This window comes from Lampetra planeri, chromosome 13 (assembly GCF_965212315.1).
Source record: "Lampetra planeri chromosome 13, kcLamPlan1.2.h2, whole genome shotgun sequence".
Classification (NCBI taxonomy): Eukaryota; Metazoa; Chordata; class Hyperoartia; order Petromyzontiformes; family Petromyzontidae; genus Lampetra; species Lampetra planeri.
The window spans coordinates 5,531,074-5,550,507 of record NC_136119.1 but is presented as its reverse complement, the minus strand read 5'-3'; the positions used below and the strand labels follow the sequence as shown (position 1 = coordinate 5,550,507).

At 41.8% G+C, this 19,434-nt stretch overlaps 1 protein-coding gene across 5 annotated transcripts in view; it reads left to right on the top strand.

The window, feature by feature from the left end:
• Positions 1–19,434, top strand: part of RAI14 (retinoic acid induced 14) — a 63,021-nt gene that overhangs the window by 4,049 nt on the left and 39,538 nt on the right. For all 5 annotated transcript variants that reach the window (XM_078599963.1, XM_078599958.1, XM_078599961.1 and 2 more), the window contains exon 3: positions 13,343–13,473. In XM_078599963.1, the coding sequence (XP_078456089.1) occupies positions 13,343–13,473 (131 nt within the window). The remainder of the gene's footprint in view (positions 1–13,342; positions 13,474–19,434) is intronic.

The window sequence follows — 19,434 nt, the reverse complement described above, 5'->3', positions numbered from 1 at the left end:
TAGAGGCCGACCGAAATTCGGTTTCGTCGCAAAAAGTTGGCAAATAGCCTTTTTCGGCATACTTTCGGTTTCGGCTGAAAGTAATTTTTTTACTTTTGGCATACTTTCGGTTTTGGCCGAAAGTAAATGTTTTACTTTCGGTTTGGTTTCAGTTTCGACCGAAACTGATATTGACTTTCGATCGTCATTTGTCAACCGAAGATCTATTTTTAGAATATAATGCTCGTGCTACGTCTATCACTGCCTATCGGTCGGTCAGTCGGTGCTAGGCAATCCTATGCGATAGGCTGCAAACACACGTCAGCAGCAGTAGCTTTGGAGCGAGGTTACAGCTGCAACCATGGTCTGCTAATGTGTATATGACCGGTCAACAGACGGCAGCCTGTCTGGCTGAATGCGGGAAAAACTGTTGTTTCTTAACTACAACATTCGTTTGTTTGGATATAATTACTAAGTAAGTAACACCTAAAGATCTGAATGATTAGTTCTAGATCTATTTTTAATTAAAGGAGCATTGCATAATGACATATTTCATAAATCTTGTGTTCGGTAACTTCGGTTATATGCCTTTCTGTTTCGGTCTCAGTCGAAAGTGTAGTTAAACTTTCGGTTTTGGCCGAAAGTGTAGTTAAACTTTCGGTTTCGGCTTCGGTTTCGAAACCAGAAATTCAGTTTCGGTCGGCTTCTAGTGTGCAGTTTATAATAGGTCACAGTTGAATGAGAGACAGGATGATTACATATCCTTCAAGAAAACCCATCCCACTATCTTCTTAACTCGGTTCCATAGCTTTTTTTTACAATTGGTACAGCCATATAGCCGTGAACACTTCTACTTGTAGCTTGTACAGTGACTGAATTTCAGGAATTTTTCTAAAGCCGGAAATCTACAGAGCTTTAATTTATATATGAGTTTAAATGGTCATGCATGCACAATACATGAAAATGCAATGCATTTCCAATGACCCTCATGAGAAAAAATGCGATGCAGTGATGAAGGTCACTTGCAGCCCTTGGCATTTTTGAGGCCAGTTTGTATTTGCGCATATACGTTTCTACAAACTGGTTAATAAAAGTGTAGAAATCACTGACAATTTAGTTTTTGCTCAGCTGAGCATGAGGTGGCATGCATCTTCTATTCACAGCCTTGAGAAAGTAATGGTCATTCCACATTCCTTTGGTGGGAGTGTGTCTTTCCATACGTCAACAAATGTTGACTTCCTCACAAAATAGATTTTTTTTTAATGAGTTACCTCCGATTTGTATTACACTCGCACCCTTCCGATTGCAAATAGCATACTCCACCCAGCTGGATATGTAACCTAATACATGAGAATGGAGTTTGTTTGGCCATAATTCACCACGCTGTTCAGTGCCAGTTGGTGAAGCCCTGGATTAGTGCAGATATTACACTGCACAGATGTTAACCATATCCGGGAATCAAATCCAGGCGACAATGTGCTAATCACTGTGCCACTGCTCCAACCAGTTCGATATGTAGCTGTGTACACACAGCTAATATATACACATATTTGTAATATAATCACCCAGGAATGTCCTTAACGCTCGTGACGTCACTCAACATCGACCATCCCCCCTCATTAATATTCATGAGCAGGTGACGTCCTCCAAATGGACACCCTGCCACCCCTCATCCGTAACACTGTAACAAAAAAATGTTTTTGTTCTTGGGTAGAAACTATTATTTTCCAATTGCTTATGCCTCAAAAGTACAGAAAATGGCTATTATTCCCCACATACTTTGCTTTTGTGACCAGGACACAAAAGCAAAGTTAATAATCCACTCCATTAATAATAACGCTGTGTAACAAATTTATAATTTTTTTGTTCCTTGTTAGTAAGTGTTATTTCCTAATTGCTTATGCCTCAAAAGTACAGAAAATAGCACAACTATTACCTCATCTTCCATTATAAAATTTTTTTTATGAAAAACATTTTCGTGGCCCACTTTGTTCACACACAAGAACACAATGTTTATGGACAAAAACATGAACATAACAGCAGGAATCCAATGATCAGTTGCCTCGAAGGAATGACTAATACGGCATATTACTTCCAACTAATAACAAGCTGCTTGAAACTTAATTTGAGTACAATTTTGAGGAAATACGCAAATACACCCACACCTTTCCAGACGTAGGTAGGTAAGCTGCATGGTTGTACGATTCACACTGCTGCAATTATTTTGTACAAGTGATGATATAATTCTAGTGAGGTATAACCCAAAAAAACATTTGAGGAGGGTAATTATATTATCTGCTTGGACGTTTGGGAGACAAACCTCAGGAATACAATTATCTATGGGTTTCTGATTTTTTTACACTGCTTTTCCCTGAGAAATAGGATGTATGTTTATACCTAGATTGAAGTTCATACCACCTGGGCAAATAGTGACTCGCTGTCATGAACAACTTAGGGCATTGCCTAGCAAGTAGCGCGTTCACCGCTTGTTGCAGAGGTACACGGTTCGAATACAGTGGCCACTCTTAATTAATGCTGCTGGTGCGTTAACAATTCAAACACACGCCACCTGCATTACAGGACGTTAAAGATCCCATGACGTCATTCATAAGAGTTGGCCATTGCGTGCTGGCGTCATTGTCCACATTTTCCAAATTTGAAAAATTACCCGCAAAAAAACAATTGGAATATATATGATAATTTATAATAATTAAAACTTGTCACGTGCACAGTATTTGCTCACTCTCAAAGAGAGAGAATGACTCGGAGACACTAAGAATCACAGACAAGTGGGAGAGGCTGCCACACCACAGTGAGCTAGCACCAAATTACGCCCATGCTCTCTATATATTAAAGTGCCATCAACCAAATAACGAGTGTTTACATGTGGGAGGAAAATTGAGCACCCGGAGAAAGTCCATATGTGCGAGAGGTCAACACTCTTCTCTCATACAGGTGGAATAGGTGGGAGTCCATGTTTCGTATACCACCTTCTAGCAAGCCAGGGTATGGCAACTCAATGCCCACGGGAAGGAGGTTTCACACATTTGTGTGATCCACCAACCCCTACTTCCACCTCCACAGTGCTGGATTACAGGAGTGTGCCGCCACCGCCAGACTAGCACCCCCCCCCCCCCACCTACAGTCAGCTGGAAAACAGTCATGAGACTCAATGAGGCTCAATAAATAATAACAATGGAACATATATTGAACAATTGCCCAGGAGTATCTCTGAAATTCATTCTAGTATGAAAATAAAATTATAATCCAAATTTCCTAAAAGGCAAGCATTTTAGTGTCTTTAAGTGCCATTCATTAATGATTTGTCTATCTTAATTTTGGGAATCTGTAAAAATGTTATTTAATTTTGAGCTATATAAAATTTCCCGTACCATATTAATATGTGGTTTGAAATGTCAACAGGGCATTTATTAAACCTGCAATGTATTACACTTTTAATCCTCATAAATGAGTAATACACGTTTATGTAGAATTTACATGGTTATTCATTTTTGAGAGCCGTCCATCTCATGGATATTTTATAAGCTCCCCGCCATGTAAAGTTAGCAGGTTTTTTCTCTTTCGCCGCACACTGTTCTTGGCAAAATTATCATAGAATATCTATCACAGATCACTTAAAAAAGCAAGCTTCATCCCTAATGTGTAATTTACATTCCTGGCTATTCAAAGTTGATCACATGCTTTGCCAGAAGGGAAAAATGGATCTGCTCATTTTGGTATTTCACTTTGGTTGTTTATGGAGTATTAGTTAAAGTGAAAAACTTTAGAAAGTTAGAAATTTACCCAAGTTAAAGTTATCTTTGGCTTCAATCCAGGTGTCGTACAAACGTTCTTCATGAGTAGGATTCTTAAGTTTTAACAGAATACCCAAGAATTGTTATGAGTTTAAACGATGCATCATCATCAGCCATGAGTTACACACTGCTGGATGAAGGCCTCTCCACATTGCCATCCTTCATGATCTCATAAAGAAACAATCTATCAAGAGCATAAACATCAACTGGAACCATTGCTTTATTTCCACAGTGGATATACTTTAATATGTGGTCACATTTTTCCCCAATGGTAGTTTATCCAACTGGCTCTCAGTCACCTGGGAACTCTGATTTCCCTAAATATGTAATTGGCAGAATGAGAGATGTGAAGAATCACTGGGTACCAACGCGACATATATGGTGAACTTATTTTGTGCCGTACTTAGCCACCCGCGCTAATCAGAGGTGCAATAAACATATTTCCTTACCTGACCATTGCTTTATAAACCACACGGACTCTATCTGACGAAGCAAAATTTGTTGAACTGGAGACAGCATTAAGATAAATAATTTTGCACATAGTTGGACACAGTGAGGTGAGGATTAAAGGGGAGAACTCCAATCAATTGAAAATTAGTGACCTTTTCTGTCATAAAGTGGGAGAGTAGAACTGTTTTTTGTGTTTAGTTTAATTGTCCTCCTGCATCTCCGATTAGCATGGTTGGCTATGTATGGTGCGAAAAAGAAGTTCAACATATATACACAATTTGATAGTCATTTTGAAGAAATGGGATTCTTCGTCCATCTGGGAATCAAATAGAGTTTTAGGACTCAATATTATATCGGATAGAATTGCCCAGCTAACATTAATATGCATGCTCCAATCGCAAGCCTTGAAGATGTAGACCAAATATCATTTATTCATGATAAACGTTTTTGAGTTAGATCACGTTATTTATAAATGTGTCATCATTTAACTCGTTCAGGTGCAGTGAGGGGAAACACATACTAATTAACTGATTACTAACGTAGCATATATTACAATAACACATTACAACTAATTACTAATCTACAACTTATTACTAATAATAATTCACTGATTACTAATCTATTATATAATTACAATACCCCCCACCTCCACCTCAAATCACTGCACCTGAATGAGTTAAATGATGACATCATCCTGCTACTCTATTTAAGACCGGGAGCAAGTGAGGGCTTCCCCATTGTGGCAAATTTCCCGATGATGCTGGATGTAATTACCAGCGAAACGTCGTACTCAAAAATTGTAAATGTTGTGGATTCACTCTTCAACACACCGGTGGGCTAAAGTAGTGAACTATTTGTCTTTTGTCAACGTGACACTTTTTTTTTACTGATTGGTCGTGTCGGGTGGTGGAGGGTGGTGGAGGGTTACGACACATTTATAAATAACGCGATCTAACCCAAAAACGTTTATTATGAATAATATTGGTCGCGAAAGAACTACGTGTTAAACCAAATATCATTTAGTTTAATAAATAAAAAGGTACACCTACAGCGTCAATTGAGTTGCTTTTAAGTGTCACACGGAACGATATGAATATTTTGAACATGCACTGTGTGTATCTTTTATTTCTTAATCTGTTTGCCCAATTAAAGCAAAATGCAGCTGCATAATGCAACAATATCCTCAAGATAAGAGTGTTTGCATAAATAGCATACAAATTCCAGAGAAATTTGTAAAGTTATTTATTAATTATGTAAACTACAATATTTCATGGATGTATTGCTTTACATAAATTTGTGTTGAAGACACATTACATAGTGTGCTAACATAGATGCCATTTTTTACGTGCCATAATTTTGTTTTATGTGAGTGGAAATATGTATGTATTTGTTTTTGATTGGAAGTACATTTGGAGGGTGTTTGCAATTACTTTCTCATATTAAAAAAACTACCGTCTCGCTGTGAAAAGTAATATGGAGGTATACTAACATTTCAAACACAGTATGTTTTGTTTATACTGTATGTAGGTCTGTGGACATTTGTTAGTTTACGAATGGGTCTGCTCATGATGTCATGTAAGCCGTGGTTGCTGGTGGTGTACACCCCTCCTTTCCAACATATTGGAGGAGAGAGGTTTTGTGGATTTCACACATTTGTGAAACTGATAAAGCCACTAGGCTGCAATGTGACCAGGAAGATATTACTGTTTTACAGCAAGTACATTTAATTGTATCACCTTTTTAGTGTAGATCTTCTCTAGGTACTCTCTGATTGCCTCCCATATGCCAAATACTAATTTAATGTATGTTCTTTCGCACCGTACATAGCCAACCGTGCAAAACAGCAAACTAAACAAGAAAGGCAGTTTTAAAGAAATTCGTTTCCAATCTAGATTTAAAGTGCATAGATAGCTCCAGTGGAATCCTAAAATCGGAAGGAAGAGCATTCCAACTACATGTAATTGAGTTGGAAAACATGTTTCCAAATGGAGGACGCTCCTTAAGGATAGTCTTAAGACTGAGTGAGGCTTTCTTGAATAAACAAAAGATAATGGGCACCAAAGATAAATTAAGAATGTTTAAATAACGTGCTTTCTGCACAGCAATTGCGACATCTCCATTCCTCCTTACACCCCATTACGCCTCTGGATTGATTGCTGTTTCGTGTACAACCATTCTTGTGGCATGCGCATCAATCACGATCGTGTCTAACTCACTGTCCACAAAAGAATGTGCTTGTGTCTGCAGTGCGGGAGGTTAATGACTAACAGAATCCAGTGTTTGTTTGGACGGAGTATACATTTGACAGACTACACTGATTTCTTTTGCAGCTGCTGTGTTTTACGACTGTCACTAATGGGCAGCTGTGCTATATCATCTGTTTCCCATTATGCATCTGGGGTTTAATTTGTACACACTTTTTCTGAATTAAAATTTGGTTGTTCTTGCCATGCATTGGTCTTGAAAATTACGTACTTAATTGAAAACATTTGTACTGTCATTTTACAGTTTATATCATCTTTTAGTTTTTTGCAAAATTATAAACATTGGTGTTATGCTATTTGAAAATTTTACCCAATTCTAATAATCGGAATTAAAGCCCATAATGTGATGCTTTAATATGCAGTTCATTAATTGAAAATTAGGTAATACAGAGTAAATTAATGTTCCCTTTTACAGCATTGCATTACTTTAAACAAATGTTTGACCCCCACACATATGTATTGCTCAATGAACACATTTGCTACATCTTGAGTGATTTAGGGTAACACCGAGGTTATAAATTCTACTATTGGAATACACATACTCGACATACCCCCCCCCCACCCCCCGCAATGCCACACGTGTCTATAGGAGGTGATATTTGTAAACGGCAGTGTTATATTGGATTGATATATTCAGTAGATTTTCATGCGTCTATGTTGTACATTTGTACATTTAAAAAAATAATTACTTTGCGAATCCACCATCCATTTCGTAGTGGATTTTGTGATGTGAAAACTCACGAAAATGTAATTAGCAAACTCCATGATAAGTGTGAATATTTTAAAACCCCTTGGCACTCTGCTGGATGAAGACCTCCCGACGTAATATTATCCATAGAAGCTGCTTCAACATATATCACTGCACTGATAAATGCTGGCTAGTGAAGCAACTATGTGCTTTAGAATATACAAATTTTGTATTGTAAAGTTGCATTTTTTTATAATGATACAAATACGTACTGTAGAGCAAAGCCTTGCACACTGAGCCACCAAAAAAAGATCTGAACATACAGTAAATCATGGAAATTATAGGTATCATCGATATTTATTCCATGATTAATTTTCTTTCATGAAATGTTCTCTCTCCCTGCTGACTTTAAGTCATGACCTATTGGTGAAAACCACGTTTTAGGGCTTGAATGTGCAGTTACTGATGCAGGCACAACCCAAAATGCAATGATTTGCCTTCCTGTGCAGCATTTATCGTGGATCATCACCTTTGTTTCCTGTGCATTTTAATAACCATAGTAAGATTTTTTAAATACATTTTTTTTTAATTCATGACGGTTATGTTCTTTAGGTTGAAGGTCATTCGTTTAAATTGGAGTTTTTGTCAGAAACTTATTGAACACAATTGGTTGTCATGCAATTGGTTTATTTTCAATTAACGAAAGGCGCTTTATTATGGGTGTTTCATATGAACAGCAGTGCTCAGCTGCAACTGCAGCCCAACATACATTTTTTGGTGAAATTAGACACAATGCACTTGCATTTGTAGTACAATACATGTGTATTTGGTTCAATTGCCAAACAATCTTCAGACTTATTCTATTAAAACTTTGCAAAAATGGAAATCCATGTTCATTATTTTACATTAAAAATGTTATTCTTTAAAATAATATTTTACACTTCTTTCTCGAGATATTATTGTTACAAGTGTAAGGACAGTACGGGGGGTATGTAAGGACAGTACGGCTCCGTGGCCGTGGTTACTAATTAACGTGATGGGAACAGACAGGGTCACGTAAGGGTAATATGGGACCTAAGTGGTCGTTAATCATGATTGATGCGATGACAGGGTCGCGTGAGGATAAGCACGGGACATAAATGGTCATAAATAGTAATTGGGACAGAGACAGACAGGGTCAGGTGCTGTGAGAGAGTGTTTGGGGAAAAGGGGCGTGGCCGGGTCGTTAGGGGGATAAAAGCCGGCGTGGAACAGGGCTCTGGGCTGCTGTTGTGGGGGAACCAAGGAGCTGTCGTCGCCATTGTCATCTTGGAGCGGGTCGTCTTCATCATCTTGGATTGGGCACATTGTAGTCTTGAAAGGCTAGAGTTATATTGCCTTCGTGACGACTACGCGTCCACTCCTGTGTAGCCAGCCAACTACGCAGGGAGCGTAGTGTAGTCACAGAAGTTACCCAGGTGTATATAGCCACTCGTGGTTACCCGTGAAGTTATCAGTGAGTCGGTGGACTTCATTCACAATAAATATACATATAACTGAACAAGACGGTGTCTGTGAGAGCTACATTACACAAGTATAAAATACATTTTTAACGTTCATGTAAGATTAATTTTTAATTGTATGTTCAACAACATGTATAAACACAGCGCTTTATCATACATATTAAGTCTGTGGCTAGTAAAGGTTATTTATTGTATAATCGAATGTGTCTTAATTGAAATTCTCAACTATAAACATGTATTATACAACGATAAGTGTGGAATGAGGATACAAATACCCAATTCATTGGAGAACAGAGCCATTACCTGTGTAGTAGTATTCAGGAGGCTTGACGACGGGATCGGAGGCACACTTATTTATTGACACCAACTTGTGTACACACAGTACTTAAGGGGTTAACGTCCCCTTTACTCAACTAACAGGGAGACACGACATCTAACCCCGCTAACCTAAGCTCGAGTCCTCCACTACGGAGCTAAGGGAGGCTACCTATCCCAGCCCTGGTCAAGCTGGGATCCCGGCACCCTGAGTCTGGGCTCTCGGGGCCACGCCACCGGCTTGCCCTGGTCGGCCCTGACAAGGACAGCGAGCCAGGGGAGCTCCGGGGCCTATGCTAGCTGGTCTTCGGTCTTCGCTGGTTAAAGCTGATACTCCGACCTCGAGCACACCGGCTCACCACCTTTTATAGTACTCGGCCCCCGGGAGGGGCCCGTGGGGGATGCAGGTGCGGACGTCGGTGTGAGCACCTCCTCTGTGTACGGCCCTAACCACGCCCCTTGTGTTTGTTAGCCATCCGCGCCCATACACAATTACACCTCTACACCTGTAATGTTCCAACCCCTGGAGCCCATGGGGCTTGTGATAGCCCCTGTGGAGATCAATCTGCTCTGAGCATTGAGCCACCCATTTCCTGCCATTGTGTTGGGGTCATTTCCAGCTGTTTGTATTAGTTACAACATAATGCACCAGGGAGCTTACATGCCTGCTTTAATTATATCTCAGCAGCAGATACAAGCATTTACAAGAATAAGACACCATTTACTTAGATAATGTAAATGCAGCTTTTAGTTTTAGATGAATACAGTTGTAATGCAATCGATGTGACAACATCAATTATGTCCAGTTTAATATCTCCATGGGCCTCAAAGTTCTGTATTGGGATGTTTGTCCGTTTCTATGAACGAGTGGCATGTGGGAGAAAACTGGAGTACCCAAATAAAACTCACACAAACATAGGAGGGGTGACACTCAAAGCTACACACAGACAGATTCAAGAATCTGACGCTGTACAGCTGTTTCCTGGCTGCCTTGAGGCACAGCTGGATTGGGAGCTGCACATATTTTTACTTGCGATCCGCCATCTTCTCCAAGTGCTAGATTACATGCATGCACTACCACGCTGCCAAAATTAATGAGATAGGGGAATTTATGTGAGCCTCATTCGTGAATCATTGTAAATAATGGGACACAACACGTCTGGATCACATCAATCCAAGGAACATTTGGATGTACTAAATGCCATCGCTACTATTTTCAAAGCAATGGTCATCAGTTTGTATTAATGCTGTTTCCTTTGTAGTACTGTATATCACGAGGTTCAGTTGAAAAAAAGATAAAATGCTTACAAAATATTTGACATAAGTTGTATCAATCAATATTCATCTTCTTAGAGTGTCATTAACTACCAGAGGAATGACAGAAATTGGGACGTTATCCTGAAGAGCCTCACTGATTGTGAAGGCTCTTTTAGGAGGGTCCTGTATTTGGATGTTTGTCCGGTTCCTTTGAAGGAGTGTTTTGCTCCTGGTAGGAAACCAGAGTGCCCAGAGTGTTATCACTATGCACACGAGGGTGTTGAACACACAAACATGTTCGAAAACTCACGAGTATAGCTGATCCATCAATTTGTGCCTTGAAAGCATTGGATTAACTTACGAACTTACTTAATTATCCAGGAGAACCACACTGACTTGTAGGGTGCTTTTTCAGGAGAGTCCTGCGTTGGGTTTTATGCTTAGATATTTTCAGCTAATTAATATGTTTGTATACATTTGGGAGGAAACCAGAGCACCCGGATAAAACCCATGCCCGCAAGGGGGCAACACTCCCTCGCCATACAGGTGGAAACAGATGGGGATTAATTAACTTGCTATACTGCTCTCTGGCGAGCCAGGGTTTAGCACCTCGATGTCCACGGGAAGGGAGTTTCACAACATCTGTGTTATCCAGAAACCCTCACCTCCACAGTGCTGGATTACAGACGTGTGTGTAGCGACCACTGCCCCAATTACGGGCATGTGCCGCCAGTAGTCTTTCTTAATGTTTTCCTACTTTTGGATATTTAAATCAGCCACAATGTGTACAATGTTTGCCTCACAGTTGTAAGCTGTATGTGAAAGGAGTTGATGCTGATTATTGGCACACTCGGAGTTTGGGGAGAAACAGAGAGAGAGCAAGCCTGTGTCACTCTGGTCAACTTACTTTCAAACATACAGCATGGCCATTTGTTCCAAAATCACAGGGTGTCCTTTATGTGAGAACATTGCATGACATATAAAATACATTTATGCTGTATGTGGGTGGTTGCCCCAATTTGATATACATAATGCTTTAGCTACACAGTACCACAAAAGGTTTGGGATTTTAAGCCTATATGGATATATTACTACACGCATACACGATGATGTGAGTGCCAACTTAATTTAATATATTGCTTCCATATGTCCTTGTGTCTTTGTCCAGAAGCAGCATCTGTATTTTGCAGCGTGCCTGTAGCTGGGCATTTGTAGAGGTTTTTTGTACATGTTGAAAATACATTTGATAAATACACCTTAAAATTAATACACAACATTCTGTTGGGAATATGAATAGGGGATAACAGCCTTTTTTAAAATTTACGGGAGGAATTTCCATCTGGTACAGATACAATGGGAGGCTGATCGATGCCCGTGTGAGGTCAAGGGATGGCTCCCTATTGCTCAACCATGTTATGTATGCCGATGATCTGGTAATTGCTGCTCACTCAGAGGAGGAGTTGGAGGCACTGCTGCTGAACATGGAGCTTGCCACTAAGAGGTGGGGACTTACCATCAGCCCCACCAAAACTAAGCACCTGCCTGGGTATTTTGTACTATCGAAACTCCACCCCACAACTCTCAATTGGCAGTTGTGGAGAGAGTGGAGAGTTTCCCATACCTGGGCAGTATGTTCATGACCGGCTCCGGTTTGACAGCAGAGGTCTCACTCCGAATCAGTCGAGCTGCATTATCTTTTCATCGGTTGCGTAACGCGGTGTGGAAGCTGCCTGGTCTGTCGCTCCGGAGGAAGATTCAGGTCTTCTCGGCCACAGTCATTCCCTCCCTTCTCTATGCTTGCAAAACGTGGACCCCCCCTAATGGAACATCTTAGCTGTTTAGAAATATTTAGGCTGGCCTGCCTACGATCCATCCTGGGTTTAACCAGGCTGAATTGTGTGAGGAACTCACATATCCTTGAAAGATCTGGACAAAGTCCCATCGGTGAGCTCCTCTGGCAGGCAAGGCTGCGTTGGCAGGGTCATGTAGGCCGCAAATCCGGCCACCGCATTCCTAAACAGCTTTTGTTCGGCCAGATCGAGGGGGCTAAACGGGCACAGCATGGGCTAGAGAAGAGATGGAGTGATGTGGTACAGGAAGATGTGGAGCTGAGTGGACTTGCCGATGACTGGTACCATTGGTGTCAAGATCGGCCTCTGTGGAGGAGGCTCGTGAAGGACGCTACTGGGCAGTTGGAGGCAGTCGCCCTGCAACAACAATGGGGGGGGGAGGAGCGTCGCTCACAACAACGAGCGGAGCGCCGGGTGGTTAAAGCACAGCAAGTTTGCACAGTAGGGGGCACAGGTGGTGCATCAGCCAGTCATCTCAGTCAGTCGATCCGTGGCACCTGGTTCTGCCCCGTGACCGCCTGCCAGTGGGCGTTTGACGCTTCACGTGGCCTCAACGTGCACATAGCCTGGCACAAGCGTCGTAGTGACGTCACCGCCACTTAGTGGCGAATGGCGGTTGTTGTTATGTTAACGTGTATACTTCGTTCATGTGAAGCACTTGAGCCACAGTCAACTTCCTCGATAATTTGACTGACTTTTAAGATGCACATCATAGTGGTTTGCTGCGTATTTATGTGCTGCAGTTTAGCACAATTGAGAGTTGTTATTAAGCCTTGGGAAAAGGATAAAACTACTTGAAGAATTTTAATTGCCCTCAATAAAAGCATAAATGGCTATTCATGGCCCCTATTTTGTTATACTAATTATATCAATGTAGAAATTGAATACAAATGTTAAATCTGTTTAGTGTACTGTACAAATTTGCAGTTCTTAATTTTCTGTGGAATTCTCATTATTGTGACACACTCAAGTAATGAATGTCTGCCATTCACAGGCAACATTCAAAAGAGCTACTTGGTGTATTAAAAAATTGTGCTTTCATTTTTCACTTGTATTATAGGTCACTATGACCCACAAAATGGACAAATCTGTTCATCGACCACGTGTGTAAACACCCACTTTAATTATTCTGGCGCAAATTATCACGCCATTTAGGGGGTAATGCTGTGCGTATGATAAATCTGATGTGCACACTAACCATTGCAAATCTCACCCTTTAAAGACAAGCGAGTGGAGCAAGTATGGCGATCGTCTACTTCAAGCTGTGGAGCAAGGAGATGCTGAGAAGGTTGCCCTGCTACTCAGCAAAAAGGGCATCTCTGCCACCAGGCCTGATGCAGAGGGGAGGACTGCGTGAGTTATTCAATGTAGCACTCCCACGATTAACTGAGCCATCCCTCCCTCGGTCTTCCATATGGAATTTAAGATCAAGTTTATAACTGGATGTTGAGTTTGGAAAGCAATTCGATGCCACCTGGGGTCACCTGATGGATTCCATTTATGCCTGCTGTAATCATGTGTTTTTATTAATTTTTGGTGATGCGAGTGATGGATTGCACTTCGCCGCATTCACAGTAAAGAAACTCCTTATTTCCCCACTTGTGAATATTCAAATGGATAAGTATGGTCCAGTGTATTTGAGATAATACAAAAACCAGATGGTTCCTTTAGTGCAAGTGATTCCCAACCTTTTTGGATCCAGAATCATAACCTTTATCAAAATCTCTATGAAGCTCTTTTTCACAGATGTCGAGTAGGACCGCACAGTAAAAGATATAGTGCTTTGTGAAAAATATAAAATCTTATAAAGTTCCACACACACCATCGGTCCTCGGTCTGCAAGTTGAGAACTAGTGCTTTAGTGAATCTTTCCTGATCTATGAGGAGCCATAACATAAGCTGGTCGCAGCTATTCATGATCTCTTACTTTTTAATGATGCTGTCCTCCTATTCTAGAGAACACGTTGTGACGATGTCACTTCCTAGCTTCTGCATTACATTGCACAAAGTCACAGATTCTATTTGCATTTTAATCGAGGTCAACCAGTGACTAGATCACCACGAGCTCATCACCGGTCCAAGTGTTATAATATATGATTCCTTTATTTAACTTCTGTTGGAAATTAATGGACTATAAAAAGTGTCTGAAGGAAAACAAAAGTAGTGAGATTAGCAAGAGTATGCTATTATGAACTGCTGTCAGTGCTCAAGTAACCCACATCTTAAATTCTAGTATACACAATCACTGCATAGCTATGGTTAACCAATTAACTATTACAACATAGAAAATCTAAAATTATGCTAGTTGGTTTAAGAGACGTAATATTAATTATAATTCCAACAAATAAACATTCATATGGTTGTTTGGCCCAACTGGAGTGAGGAAACGTCTGTGACACTGAACTGATTTAATTTGTTTTAAAGGCCCATGCTGACAGCTAATAAAACAGTACAAATACATAGACACGAAGCATTTACACAGCCCATGCGGTTTGTAGCAGTACGCAGGATGGATGGATTGCTCTTGGCTTCCTGTTCCACAGAGAGTGCACGATACACAATTATCTCTCAAATACAAACAAGCTCTAAAGTTCAAAGTCATTTGAAGGTACTTTAAAATATCACAAGAGAATGTTAACTCGCTGTGCTTTAACTTTGTAGACATAAAAAGCTTAGATCAACCTTGGATTTATATAAGATCTATGTTGTAGATGCTTGTCTTGTTCTAATTAATTAGAGACAAAACAACTTTCAACTGGGGCGATTAAGATGGCCTGAATTCCATCCCGAGTAATCTTCTTCAACGACTTTGGAATGAGTAGGAATGGGTGGAAGGAGTAACCTAGTCCCCCCGTCCAACAATCGGACATCACGTCCGTGACCACAGCTCCGTGCTGGCGGTAACTTTTGCATTTTTTTGGATGCGAACCATTTAATCTGGGGAATCACGAACCTCCTGGTTACCACCAGAAGTAACCACTTGCTCGGCTCCAGGGATTCTTGACTCAACCAATCCACGGTCTGGTTGTCGGTCTCGGCGAGAGATGACAAGCCAGTAACCGCCACTCCCTTGCCATTTCAAGCTCGGAATGAGCGAGGTGGCCTCTTACTGCACCGATGCCCCCAATATGCTTGTCATTTTTCCGCCAAATACACAACCTCTGTGCTCTCGGGGAAGCGCGCAACAGTGAACACATTCCTCCGAATGTGTTCACATTCCTCCAAATATGTTTAAGGTCGAGGCAGTGCAAACACCGTGAATGTGGATCGATTGCCTTATTATTTGGCCTGCAATCTTGGTATTCTTTTACGTGCATGGCCATGTTCTACTGAAAAACCCGCCACGCTAAAATACTGCACTCTCCTGCATGCAGCCATTAAAATGTAAACAAGGCGTCGTTGCACACTGATGGAGATATTACAAAACTACTTCTGAGATTCTAATTTTGTATTTTATCCACACTAGGGGATGCTACACTTTCCCATACACCCTGCAGCACAGAAAAAGGATATCATATTAACGACTGCATGACCGCTTGAGAAGTCAACCGAATATATTTAACTGTTAGAGCAGCAATTTAGTCAAATTAAATGTAAAAAAAAGTAATTGAATGTGACGGTTTTTGTGTGTGTCGGTTTTGATGACCATGCTGAGCTTGATCAGCTTGCCACACTTGTGAACCCGTATTAATCATGGGCAGGGGTCGGCCACCTGCATCTCCGGAGCCGCATACGGCTCTTTAAGGACTGCTTTGTGACGTTATTTATTAAGGATCGTCTCGAATTCACATGCATTCAGGCTCTTTAAATATTGAGTTTTTTTTTAAGAATTCGACAAAAATGGCTTTTCTTGGTATTTTCATTCCCGACCACTGATCATTGGCGACTGCTCTGATTAAAATCCAGGATCTTAGCACGACCAGCTCAGTGCTCTGACCCCTCAACCTCCCATCCACCCTTCACTCATTTGAAATCTAAATCAATTCCAAGAACAATTCTATGAATTGAATTATGGAAATATAAAGTACAGTTAGAATTCCATGAATTAATTACTTTCATCCCTTTGTCGATCTTATTCTGTAGCCTTTCCCACACTCCACCAGTCACAGGGGTTGTTAAACCATACTTCACCAAAAAAACTAATTATGTAATTGCAATATAAAAATCTAATTTGCAATAATATTCCTGCAATAAGTGAAAGGATAAAATATTAATTGTGTAAAAGGACATTCATTTGGATGGATTGCACAGTCCTTGTCCCTTTAACCTTGAGCCTGAACACGCTTGTTCATGTTAGATAGGGTACCTTTGTTCATGCTCCTAAGTTATGTATTCGTTGAGAATTTGAAGAGTAACTTCTAACCCCCCAGGCTGATGGCCACGGCACTAACATTCCAGCTTAAATGCTATTATTTTCACGGCACACTATTATGTGATTTTCGTCAATGATTAAATGATGTCAGGAGGAGAATGGTCACATTGGGCAAGATAACTAACACCTTCTCCCCTTAAAAAAATACATGTTTTTTTGCACAACCCACGGCCACATCAGCTTCTGGTAGTCCATCTTATTAGCAAGCATTGGGTTAATAAATAACAACTCTGGACTGGTTTCAACATTCATAATCTCATCAGCAGAGTCAAGCTTCTTTGTACGTTTTGCTGGTGAAAATTCAGTGTTTAAAAACAAGCACCCATTCTGTAAAAAATGGGTTCTACTTCGCAGCAAAACTGTACAGTATGTGACAGAAAATATTAATTGTAATTGTAGAGAATGTTAATTAAAAAATATAAATAACGCCTCCTCGTCATATTTGTCACTGCACATACAATTTTTTGTACACAATCCATTAGCTGCACGCTCTGCTGAGACAGCAACTTAGCAGCATTGATTTAAAGTAGGGCATGTCTATTACTTGCTGTTCTCAAATCAACACAACCTTTAAAAGACAGTTTAGAAATGAAGTGCAGGATGATTTTTGTGACACTAAGGTGAAAATAGTTGACCTGAACATATTTTAAACAGCCCTGATGTATGACAATCACAAATATGGCAATGTTCTTGTGGTAATATTAAGTGTTATATTTGAAATGGTCGATGTTATATACTCTGCCATTCGATTACAATAAAAAGTTGCATTATTACAATATTATAGGAATATGATAGTGGATGGTATTTAAGTAGATATGCAGGTGCATATGCATGTCAATGTTAAGATAACATTGCAATGTTAAAATAACATTTTAACATTGCAATGTTAAAATTGTCGTGGGGCCAATGGGATGTGTAAATTATATTTTTACGTGGAAAGGCATATATGAAGTAGATTTGGCAATGTTAAAATGTTATTTTAAAATGTTATTTTAACATTGCCAAATCTACTTCATATATGCCTTTCCACGTAAAAATATTGTTTACACATCCCATTGGCCCTACGACAATTTTGACAGATAGTATCTCATCAGCAGTCATGCTTGCTTGAATCAATGCTGGTGAACTGCCATCTATTGTAAGCAAAGACTTTTCGTTGAAGGTATGGGTCCAAGTTCGACAGAAAATAAAATAACACGTGAAATTGTAATATGAACTGGTCAAGCAGATACCATATTGATTAAAATCGCACAGCAATTTGCCATAAAAGAGTTGCAGTTACACAGTTCAAGTTTTGTTTTAACATTGATGTTGTCATAATAGTGATTATGTATGGCCCCATAAGCTAAAGTAAACATTTCTATATCACAGAAAGCAAATGGACATGTACTTATGTGTAATGCGGGCGTAAACGGCCTCGCGGATATGACGTAACGGGGGGAGGAGTTGGGTCATGTGGGGAGAAGGGAAAGCTCTTAAGGGCGGGAACCGGAAGAGACGGGAGGAGAGTGTAAGAATAAAGACGGGAGGAGGCCACGCAGGGCAGGGGGTGGAAAGTGGCGTGATCACCACAGGACGGGACTCGGCACCGTTGGCCAGCGGTGTCCGGGCACGAGGGAGACGGAGAGCAGCAGTGGGGCTGCAGAGAGAGCAGCCGAGAGACTGCAGAACGGGCGGAGAGGCTGAGAGGAAAGCCAGCAGCGGAGCTGCATCAGGAGCCAGGAGAAAAGGCTACGTGAGCGACGGCAGCAGAAGGGCTGCCGAGCGGGAGGTGGAGAAGGCTCTGAGCGAGGGCCGTGTGGGGCGAAGTTGTACGAACCCAAATAAAGGACAACGGAGACAGACACAGTCAAAGAGTCCTTTATTACACTGGTGTCAGAAGTGAAACGGCATGTCAAAACAGCTCAGAAGAAAGAATATCCCTGCACCATCGTCTGCTACGTCTCCCGAGAGATGACGACCTTTCTCAGGCAGTGGACCTGCCTGCGATGGATGAGGAAATCCGAGCGGGAACGAGTGCTGGTCCGGGAGTGCAAGATGTCGCCGCGTCGGTGGATCCGCCCGCGCCGGAGGACGCTGACCTACGATGGAGGCAGATGGCGGCACAGCTGGAGACCTTGAAGACCGTATTGGCGCAACTGTGCGACCTCGTCACGCCGGCAACGGCATCGGGGAGGCCCGGGGGTGATCGGCAGGCCGCGGCCTTGCCTGCGCTGCCAGCGCCCTCCGCCACGCGGCACGAAGACGCCATCTTGGGCGTGGCAGGGGAAGAACCGCGGGAAGCCGCCATCTTGCGCCCTCCGCGGCGGGGGGCCGCCATCTTTGACACGTTGCGGTGCGACACCATCTTGAATATGCCACGCGACGAGTCGCCTGCGGAGGACGGCGCAGCGAGGAGTCGCAGCCGTCACTTGACAACTGTTAAAGAATTCTCCATCGGTGGCGACTGGAGTGCTTTCGCCTGCAGATTTTTAGCGGCGGTGCGCTCCGCCAGGTGGACTGACGCAGAGGCCCTGGAAGTTCTGCCAACTCTTCTCGACGACGAGTCGGTCCGATTCTTCCGTTCCATCAAGGCCGAGAAAAAGAAGACACTGAGAGGAGTTTTTGACGAGATGGCGGATGCGTACGAGCCACCGGATGATGCTCACCGCCGATTTGTTCAACGCCAGCGGGCACCCGAAGAGTCGCCGGTGGCATACAGGGGTGCTGTCTTGGAGTTAGCCATGGCCGCATACCCGGAGACGGAGCCTGACCTACTGGAACCCCTGATTTTGGGCAAGATGCTCGAGCTGTCCAGGGATTTGGGGATCCCGATGCCGGTGTGTGGCCATGAGAAGCTGACATCCTGGGCGGCCGCAAAGTGTCTGGATGCCCAGTTTAATCTACGCCGCTGGAAGCAAGTGACAGCGTGGACGGGGGGGCCCATCGTTGAAGGGGGTGCC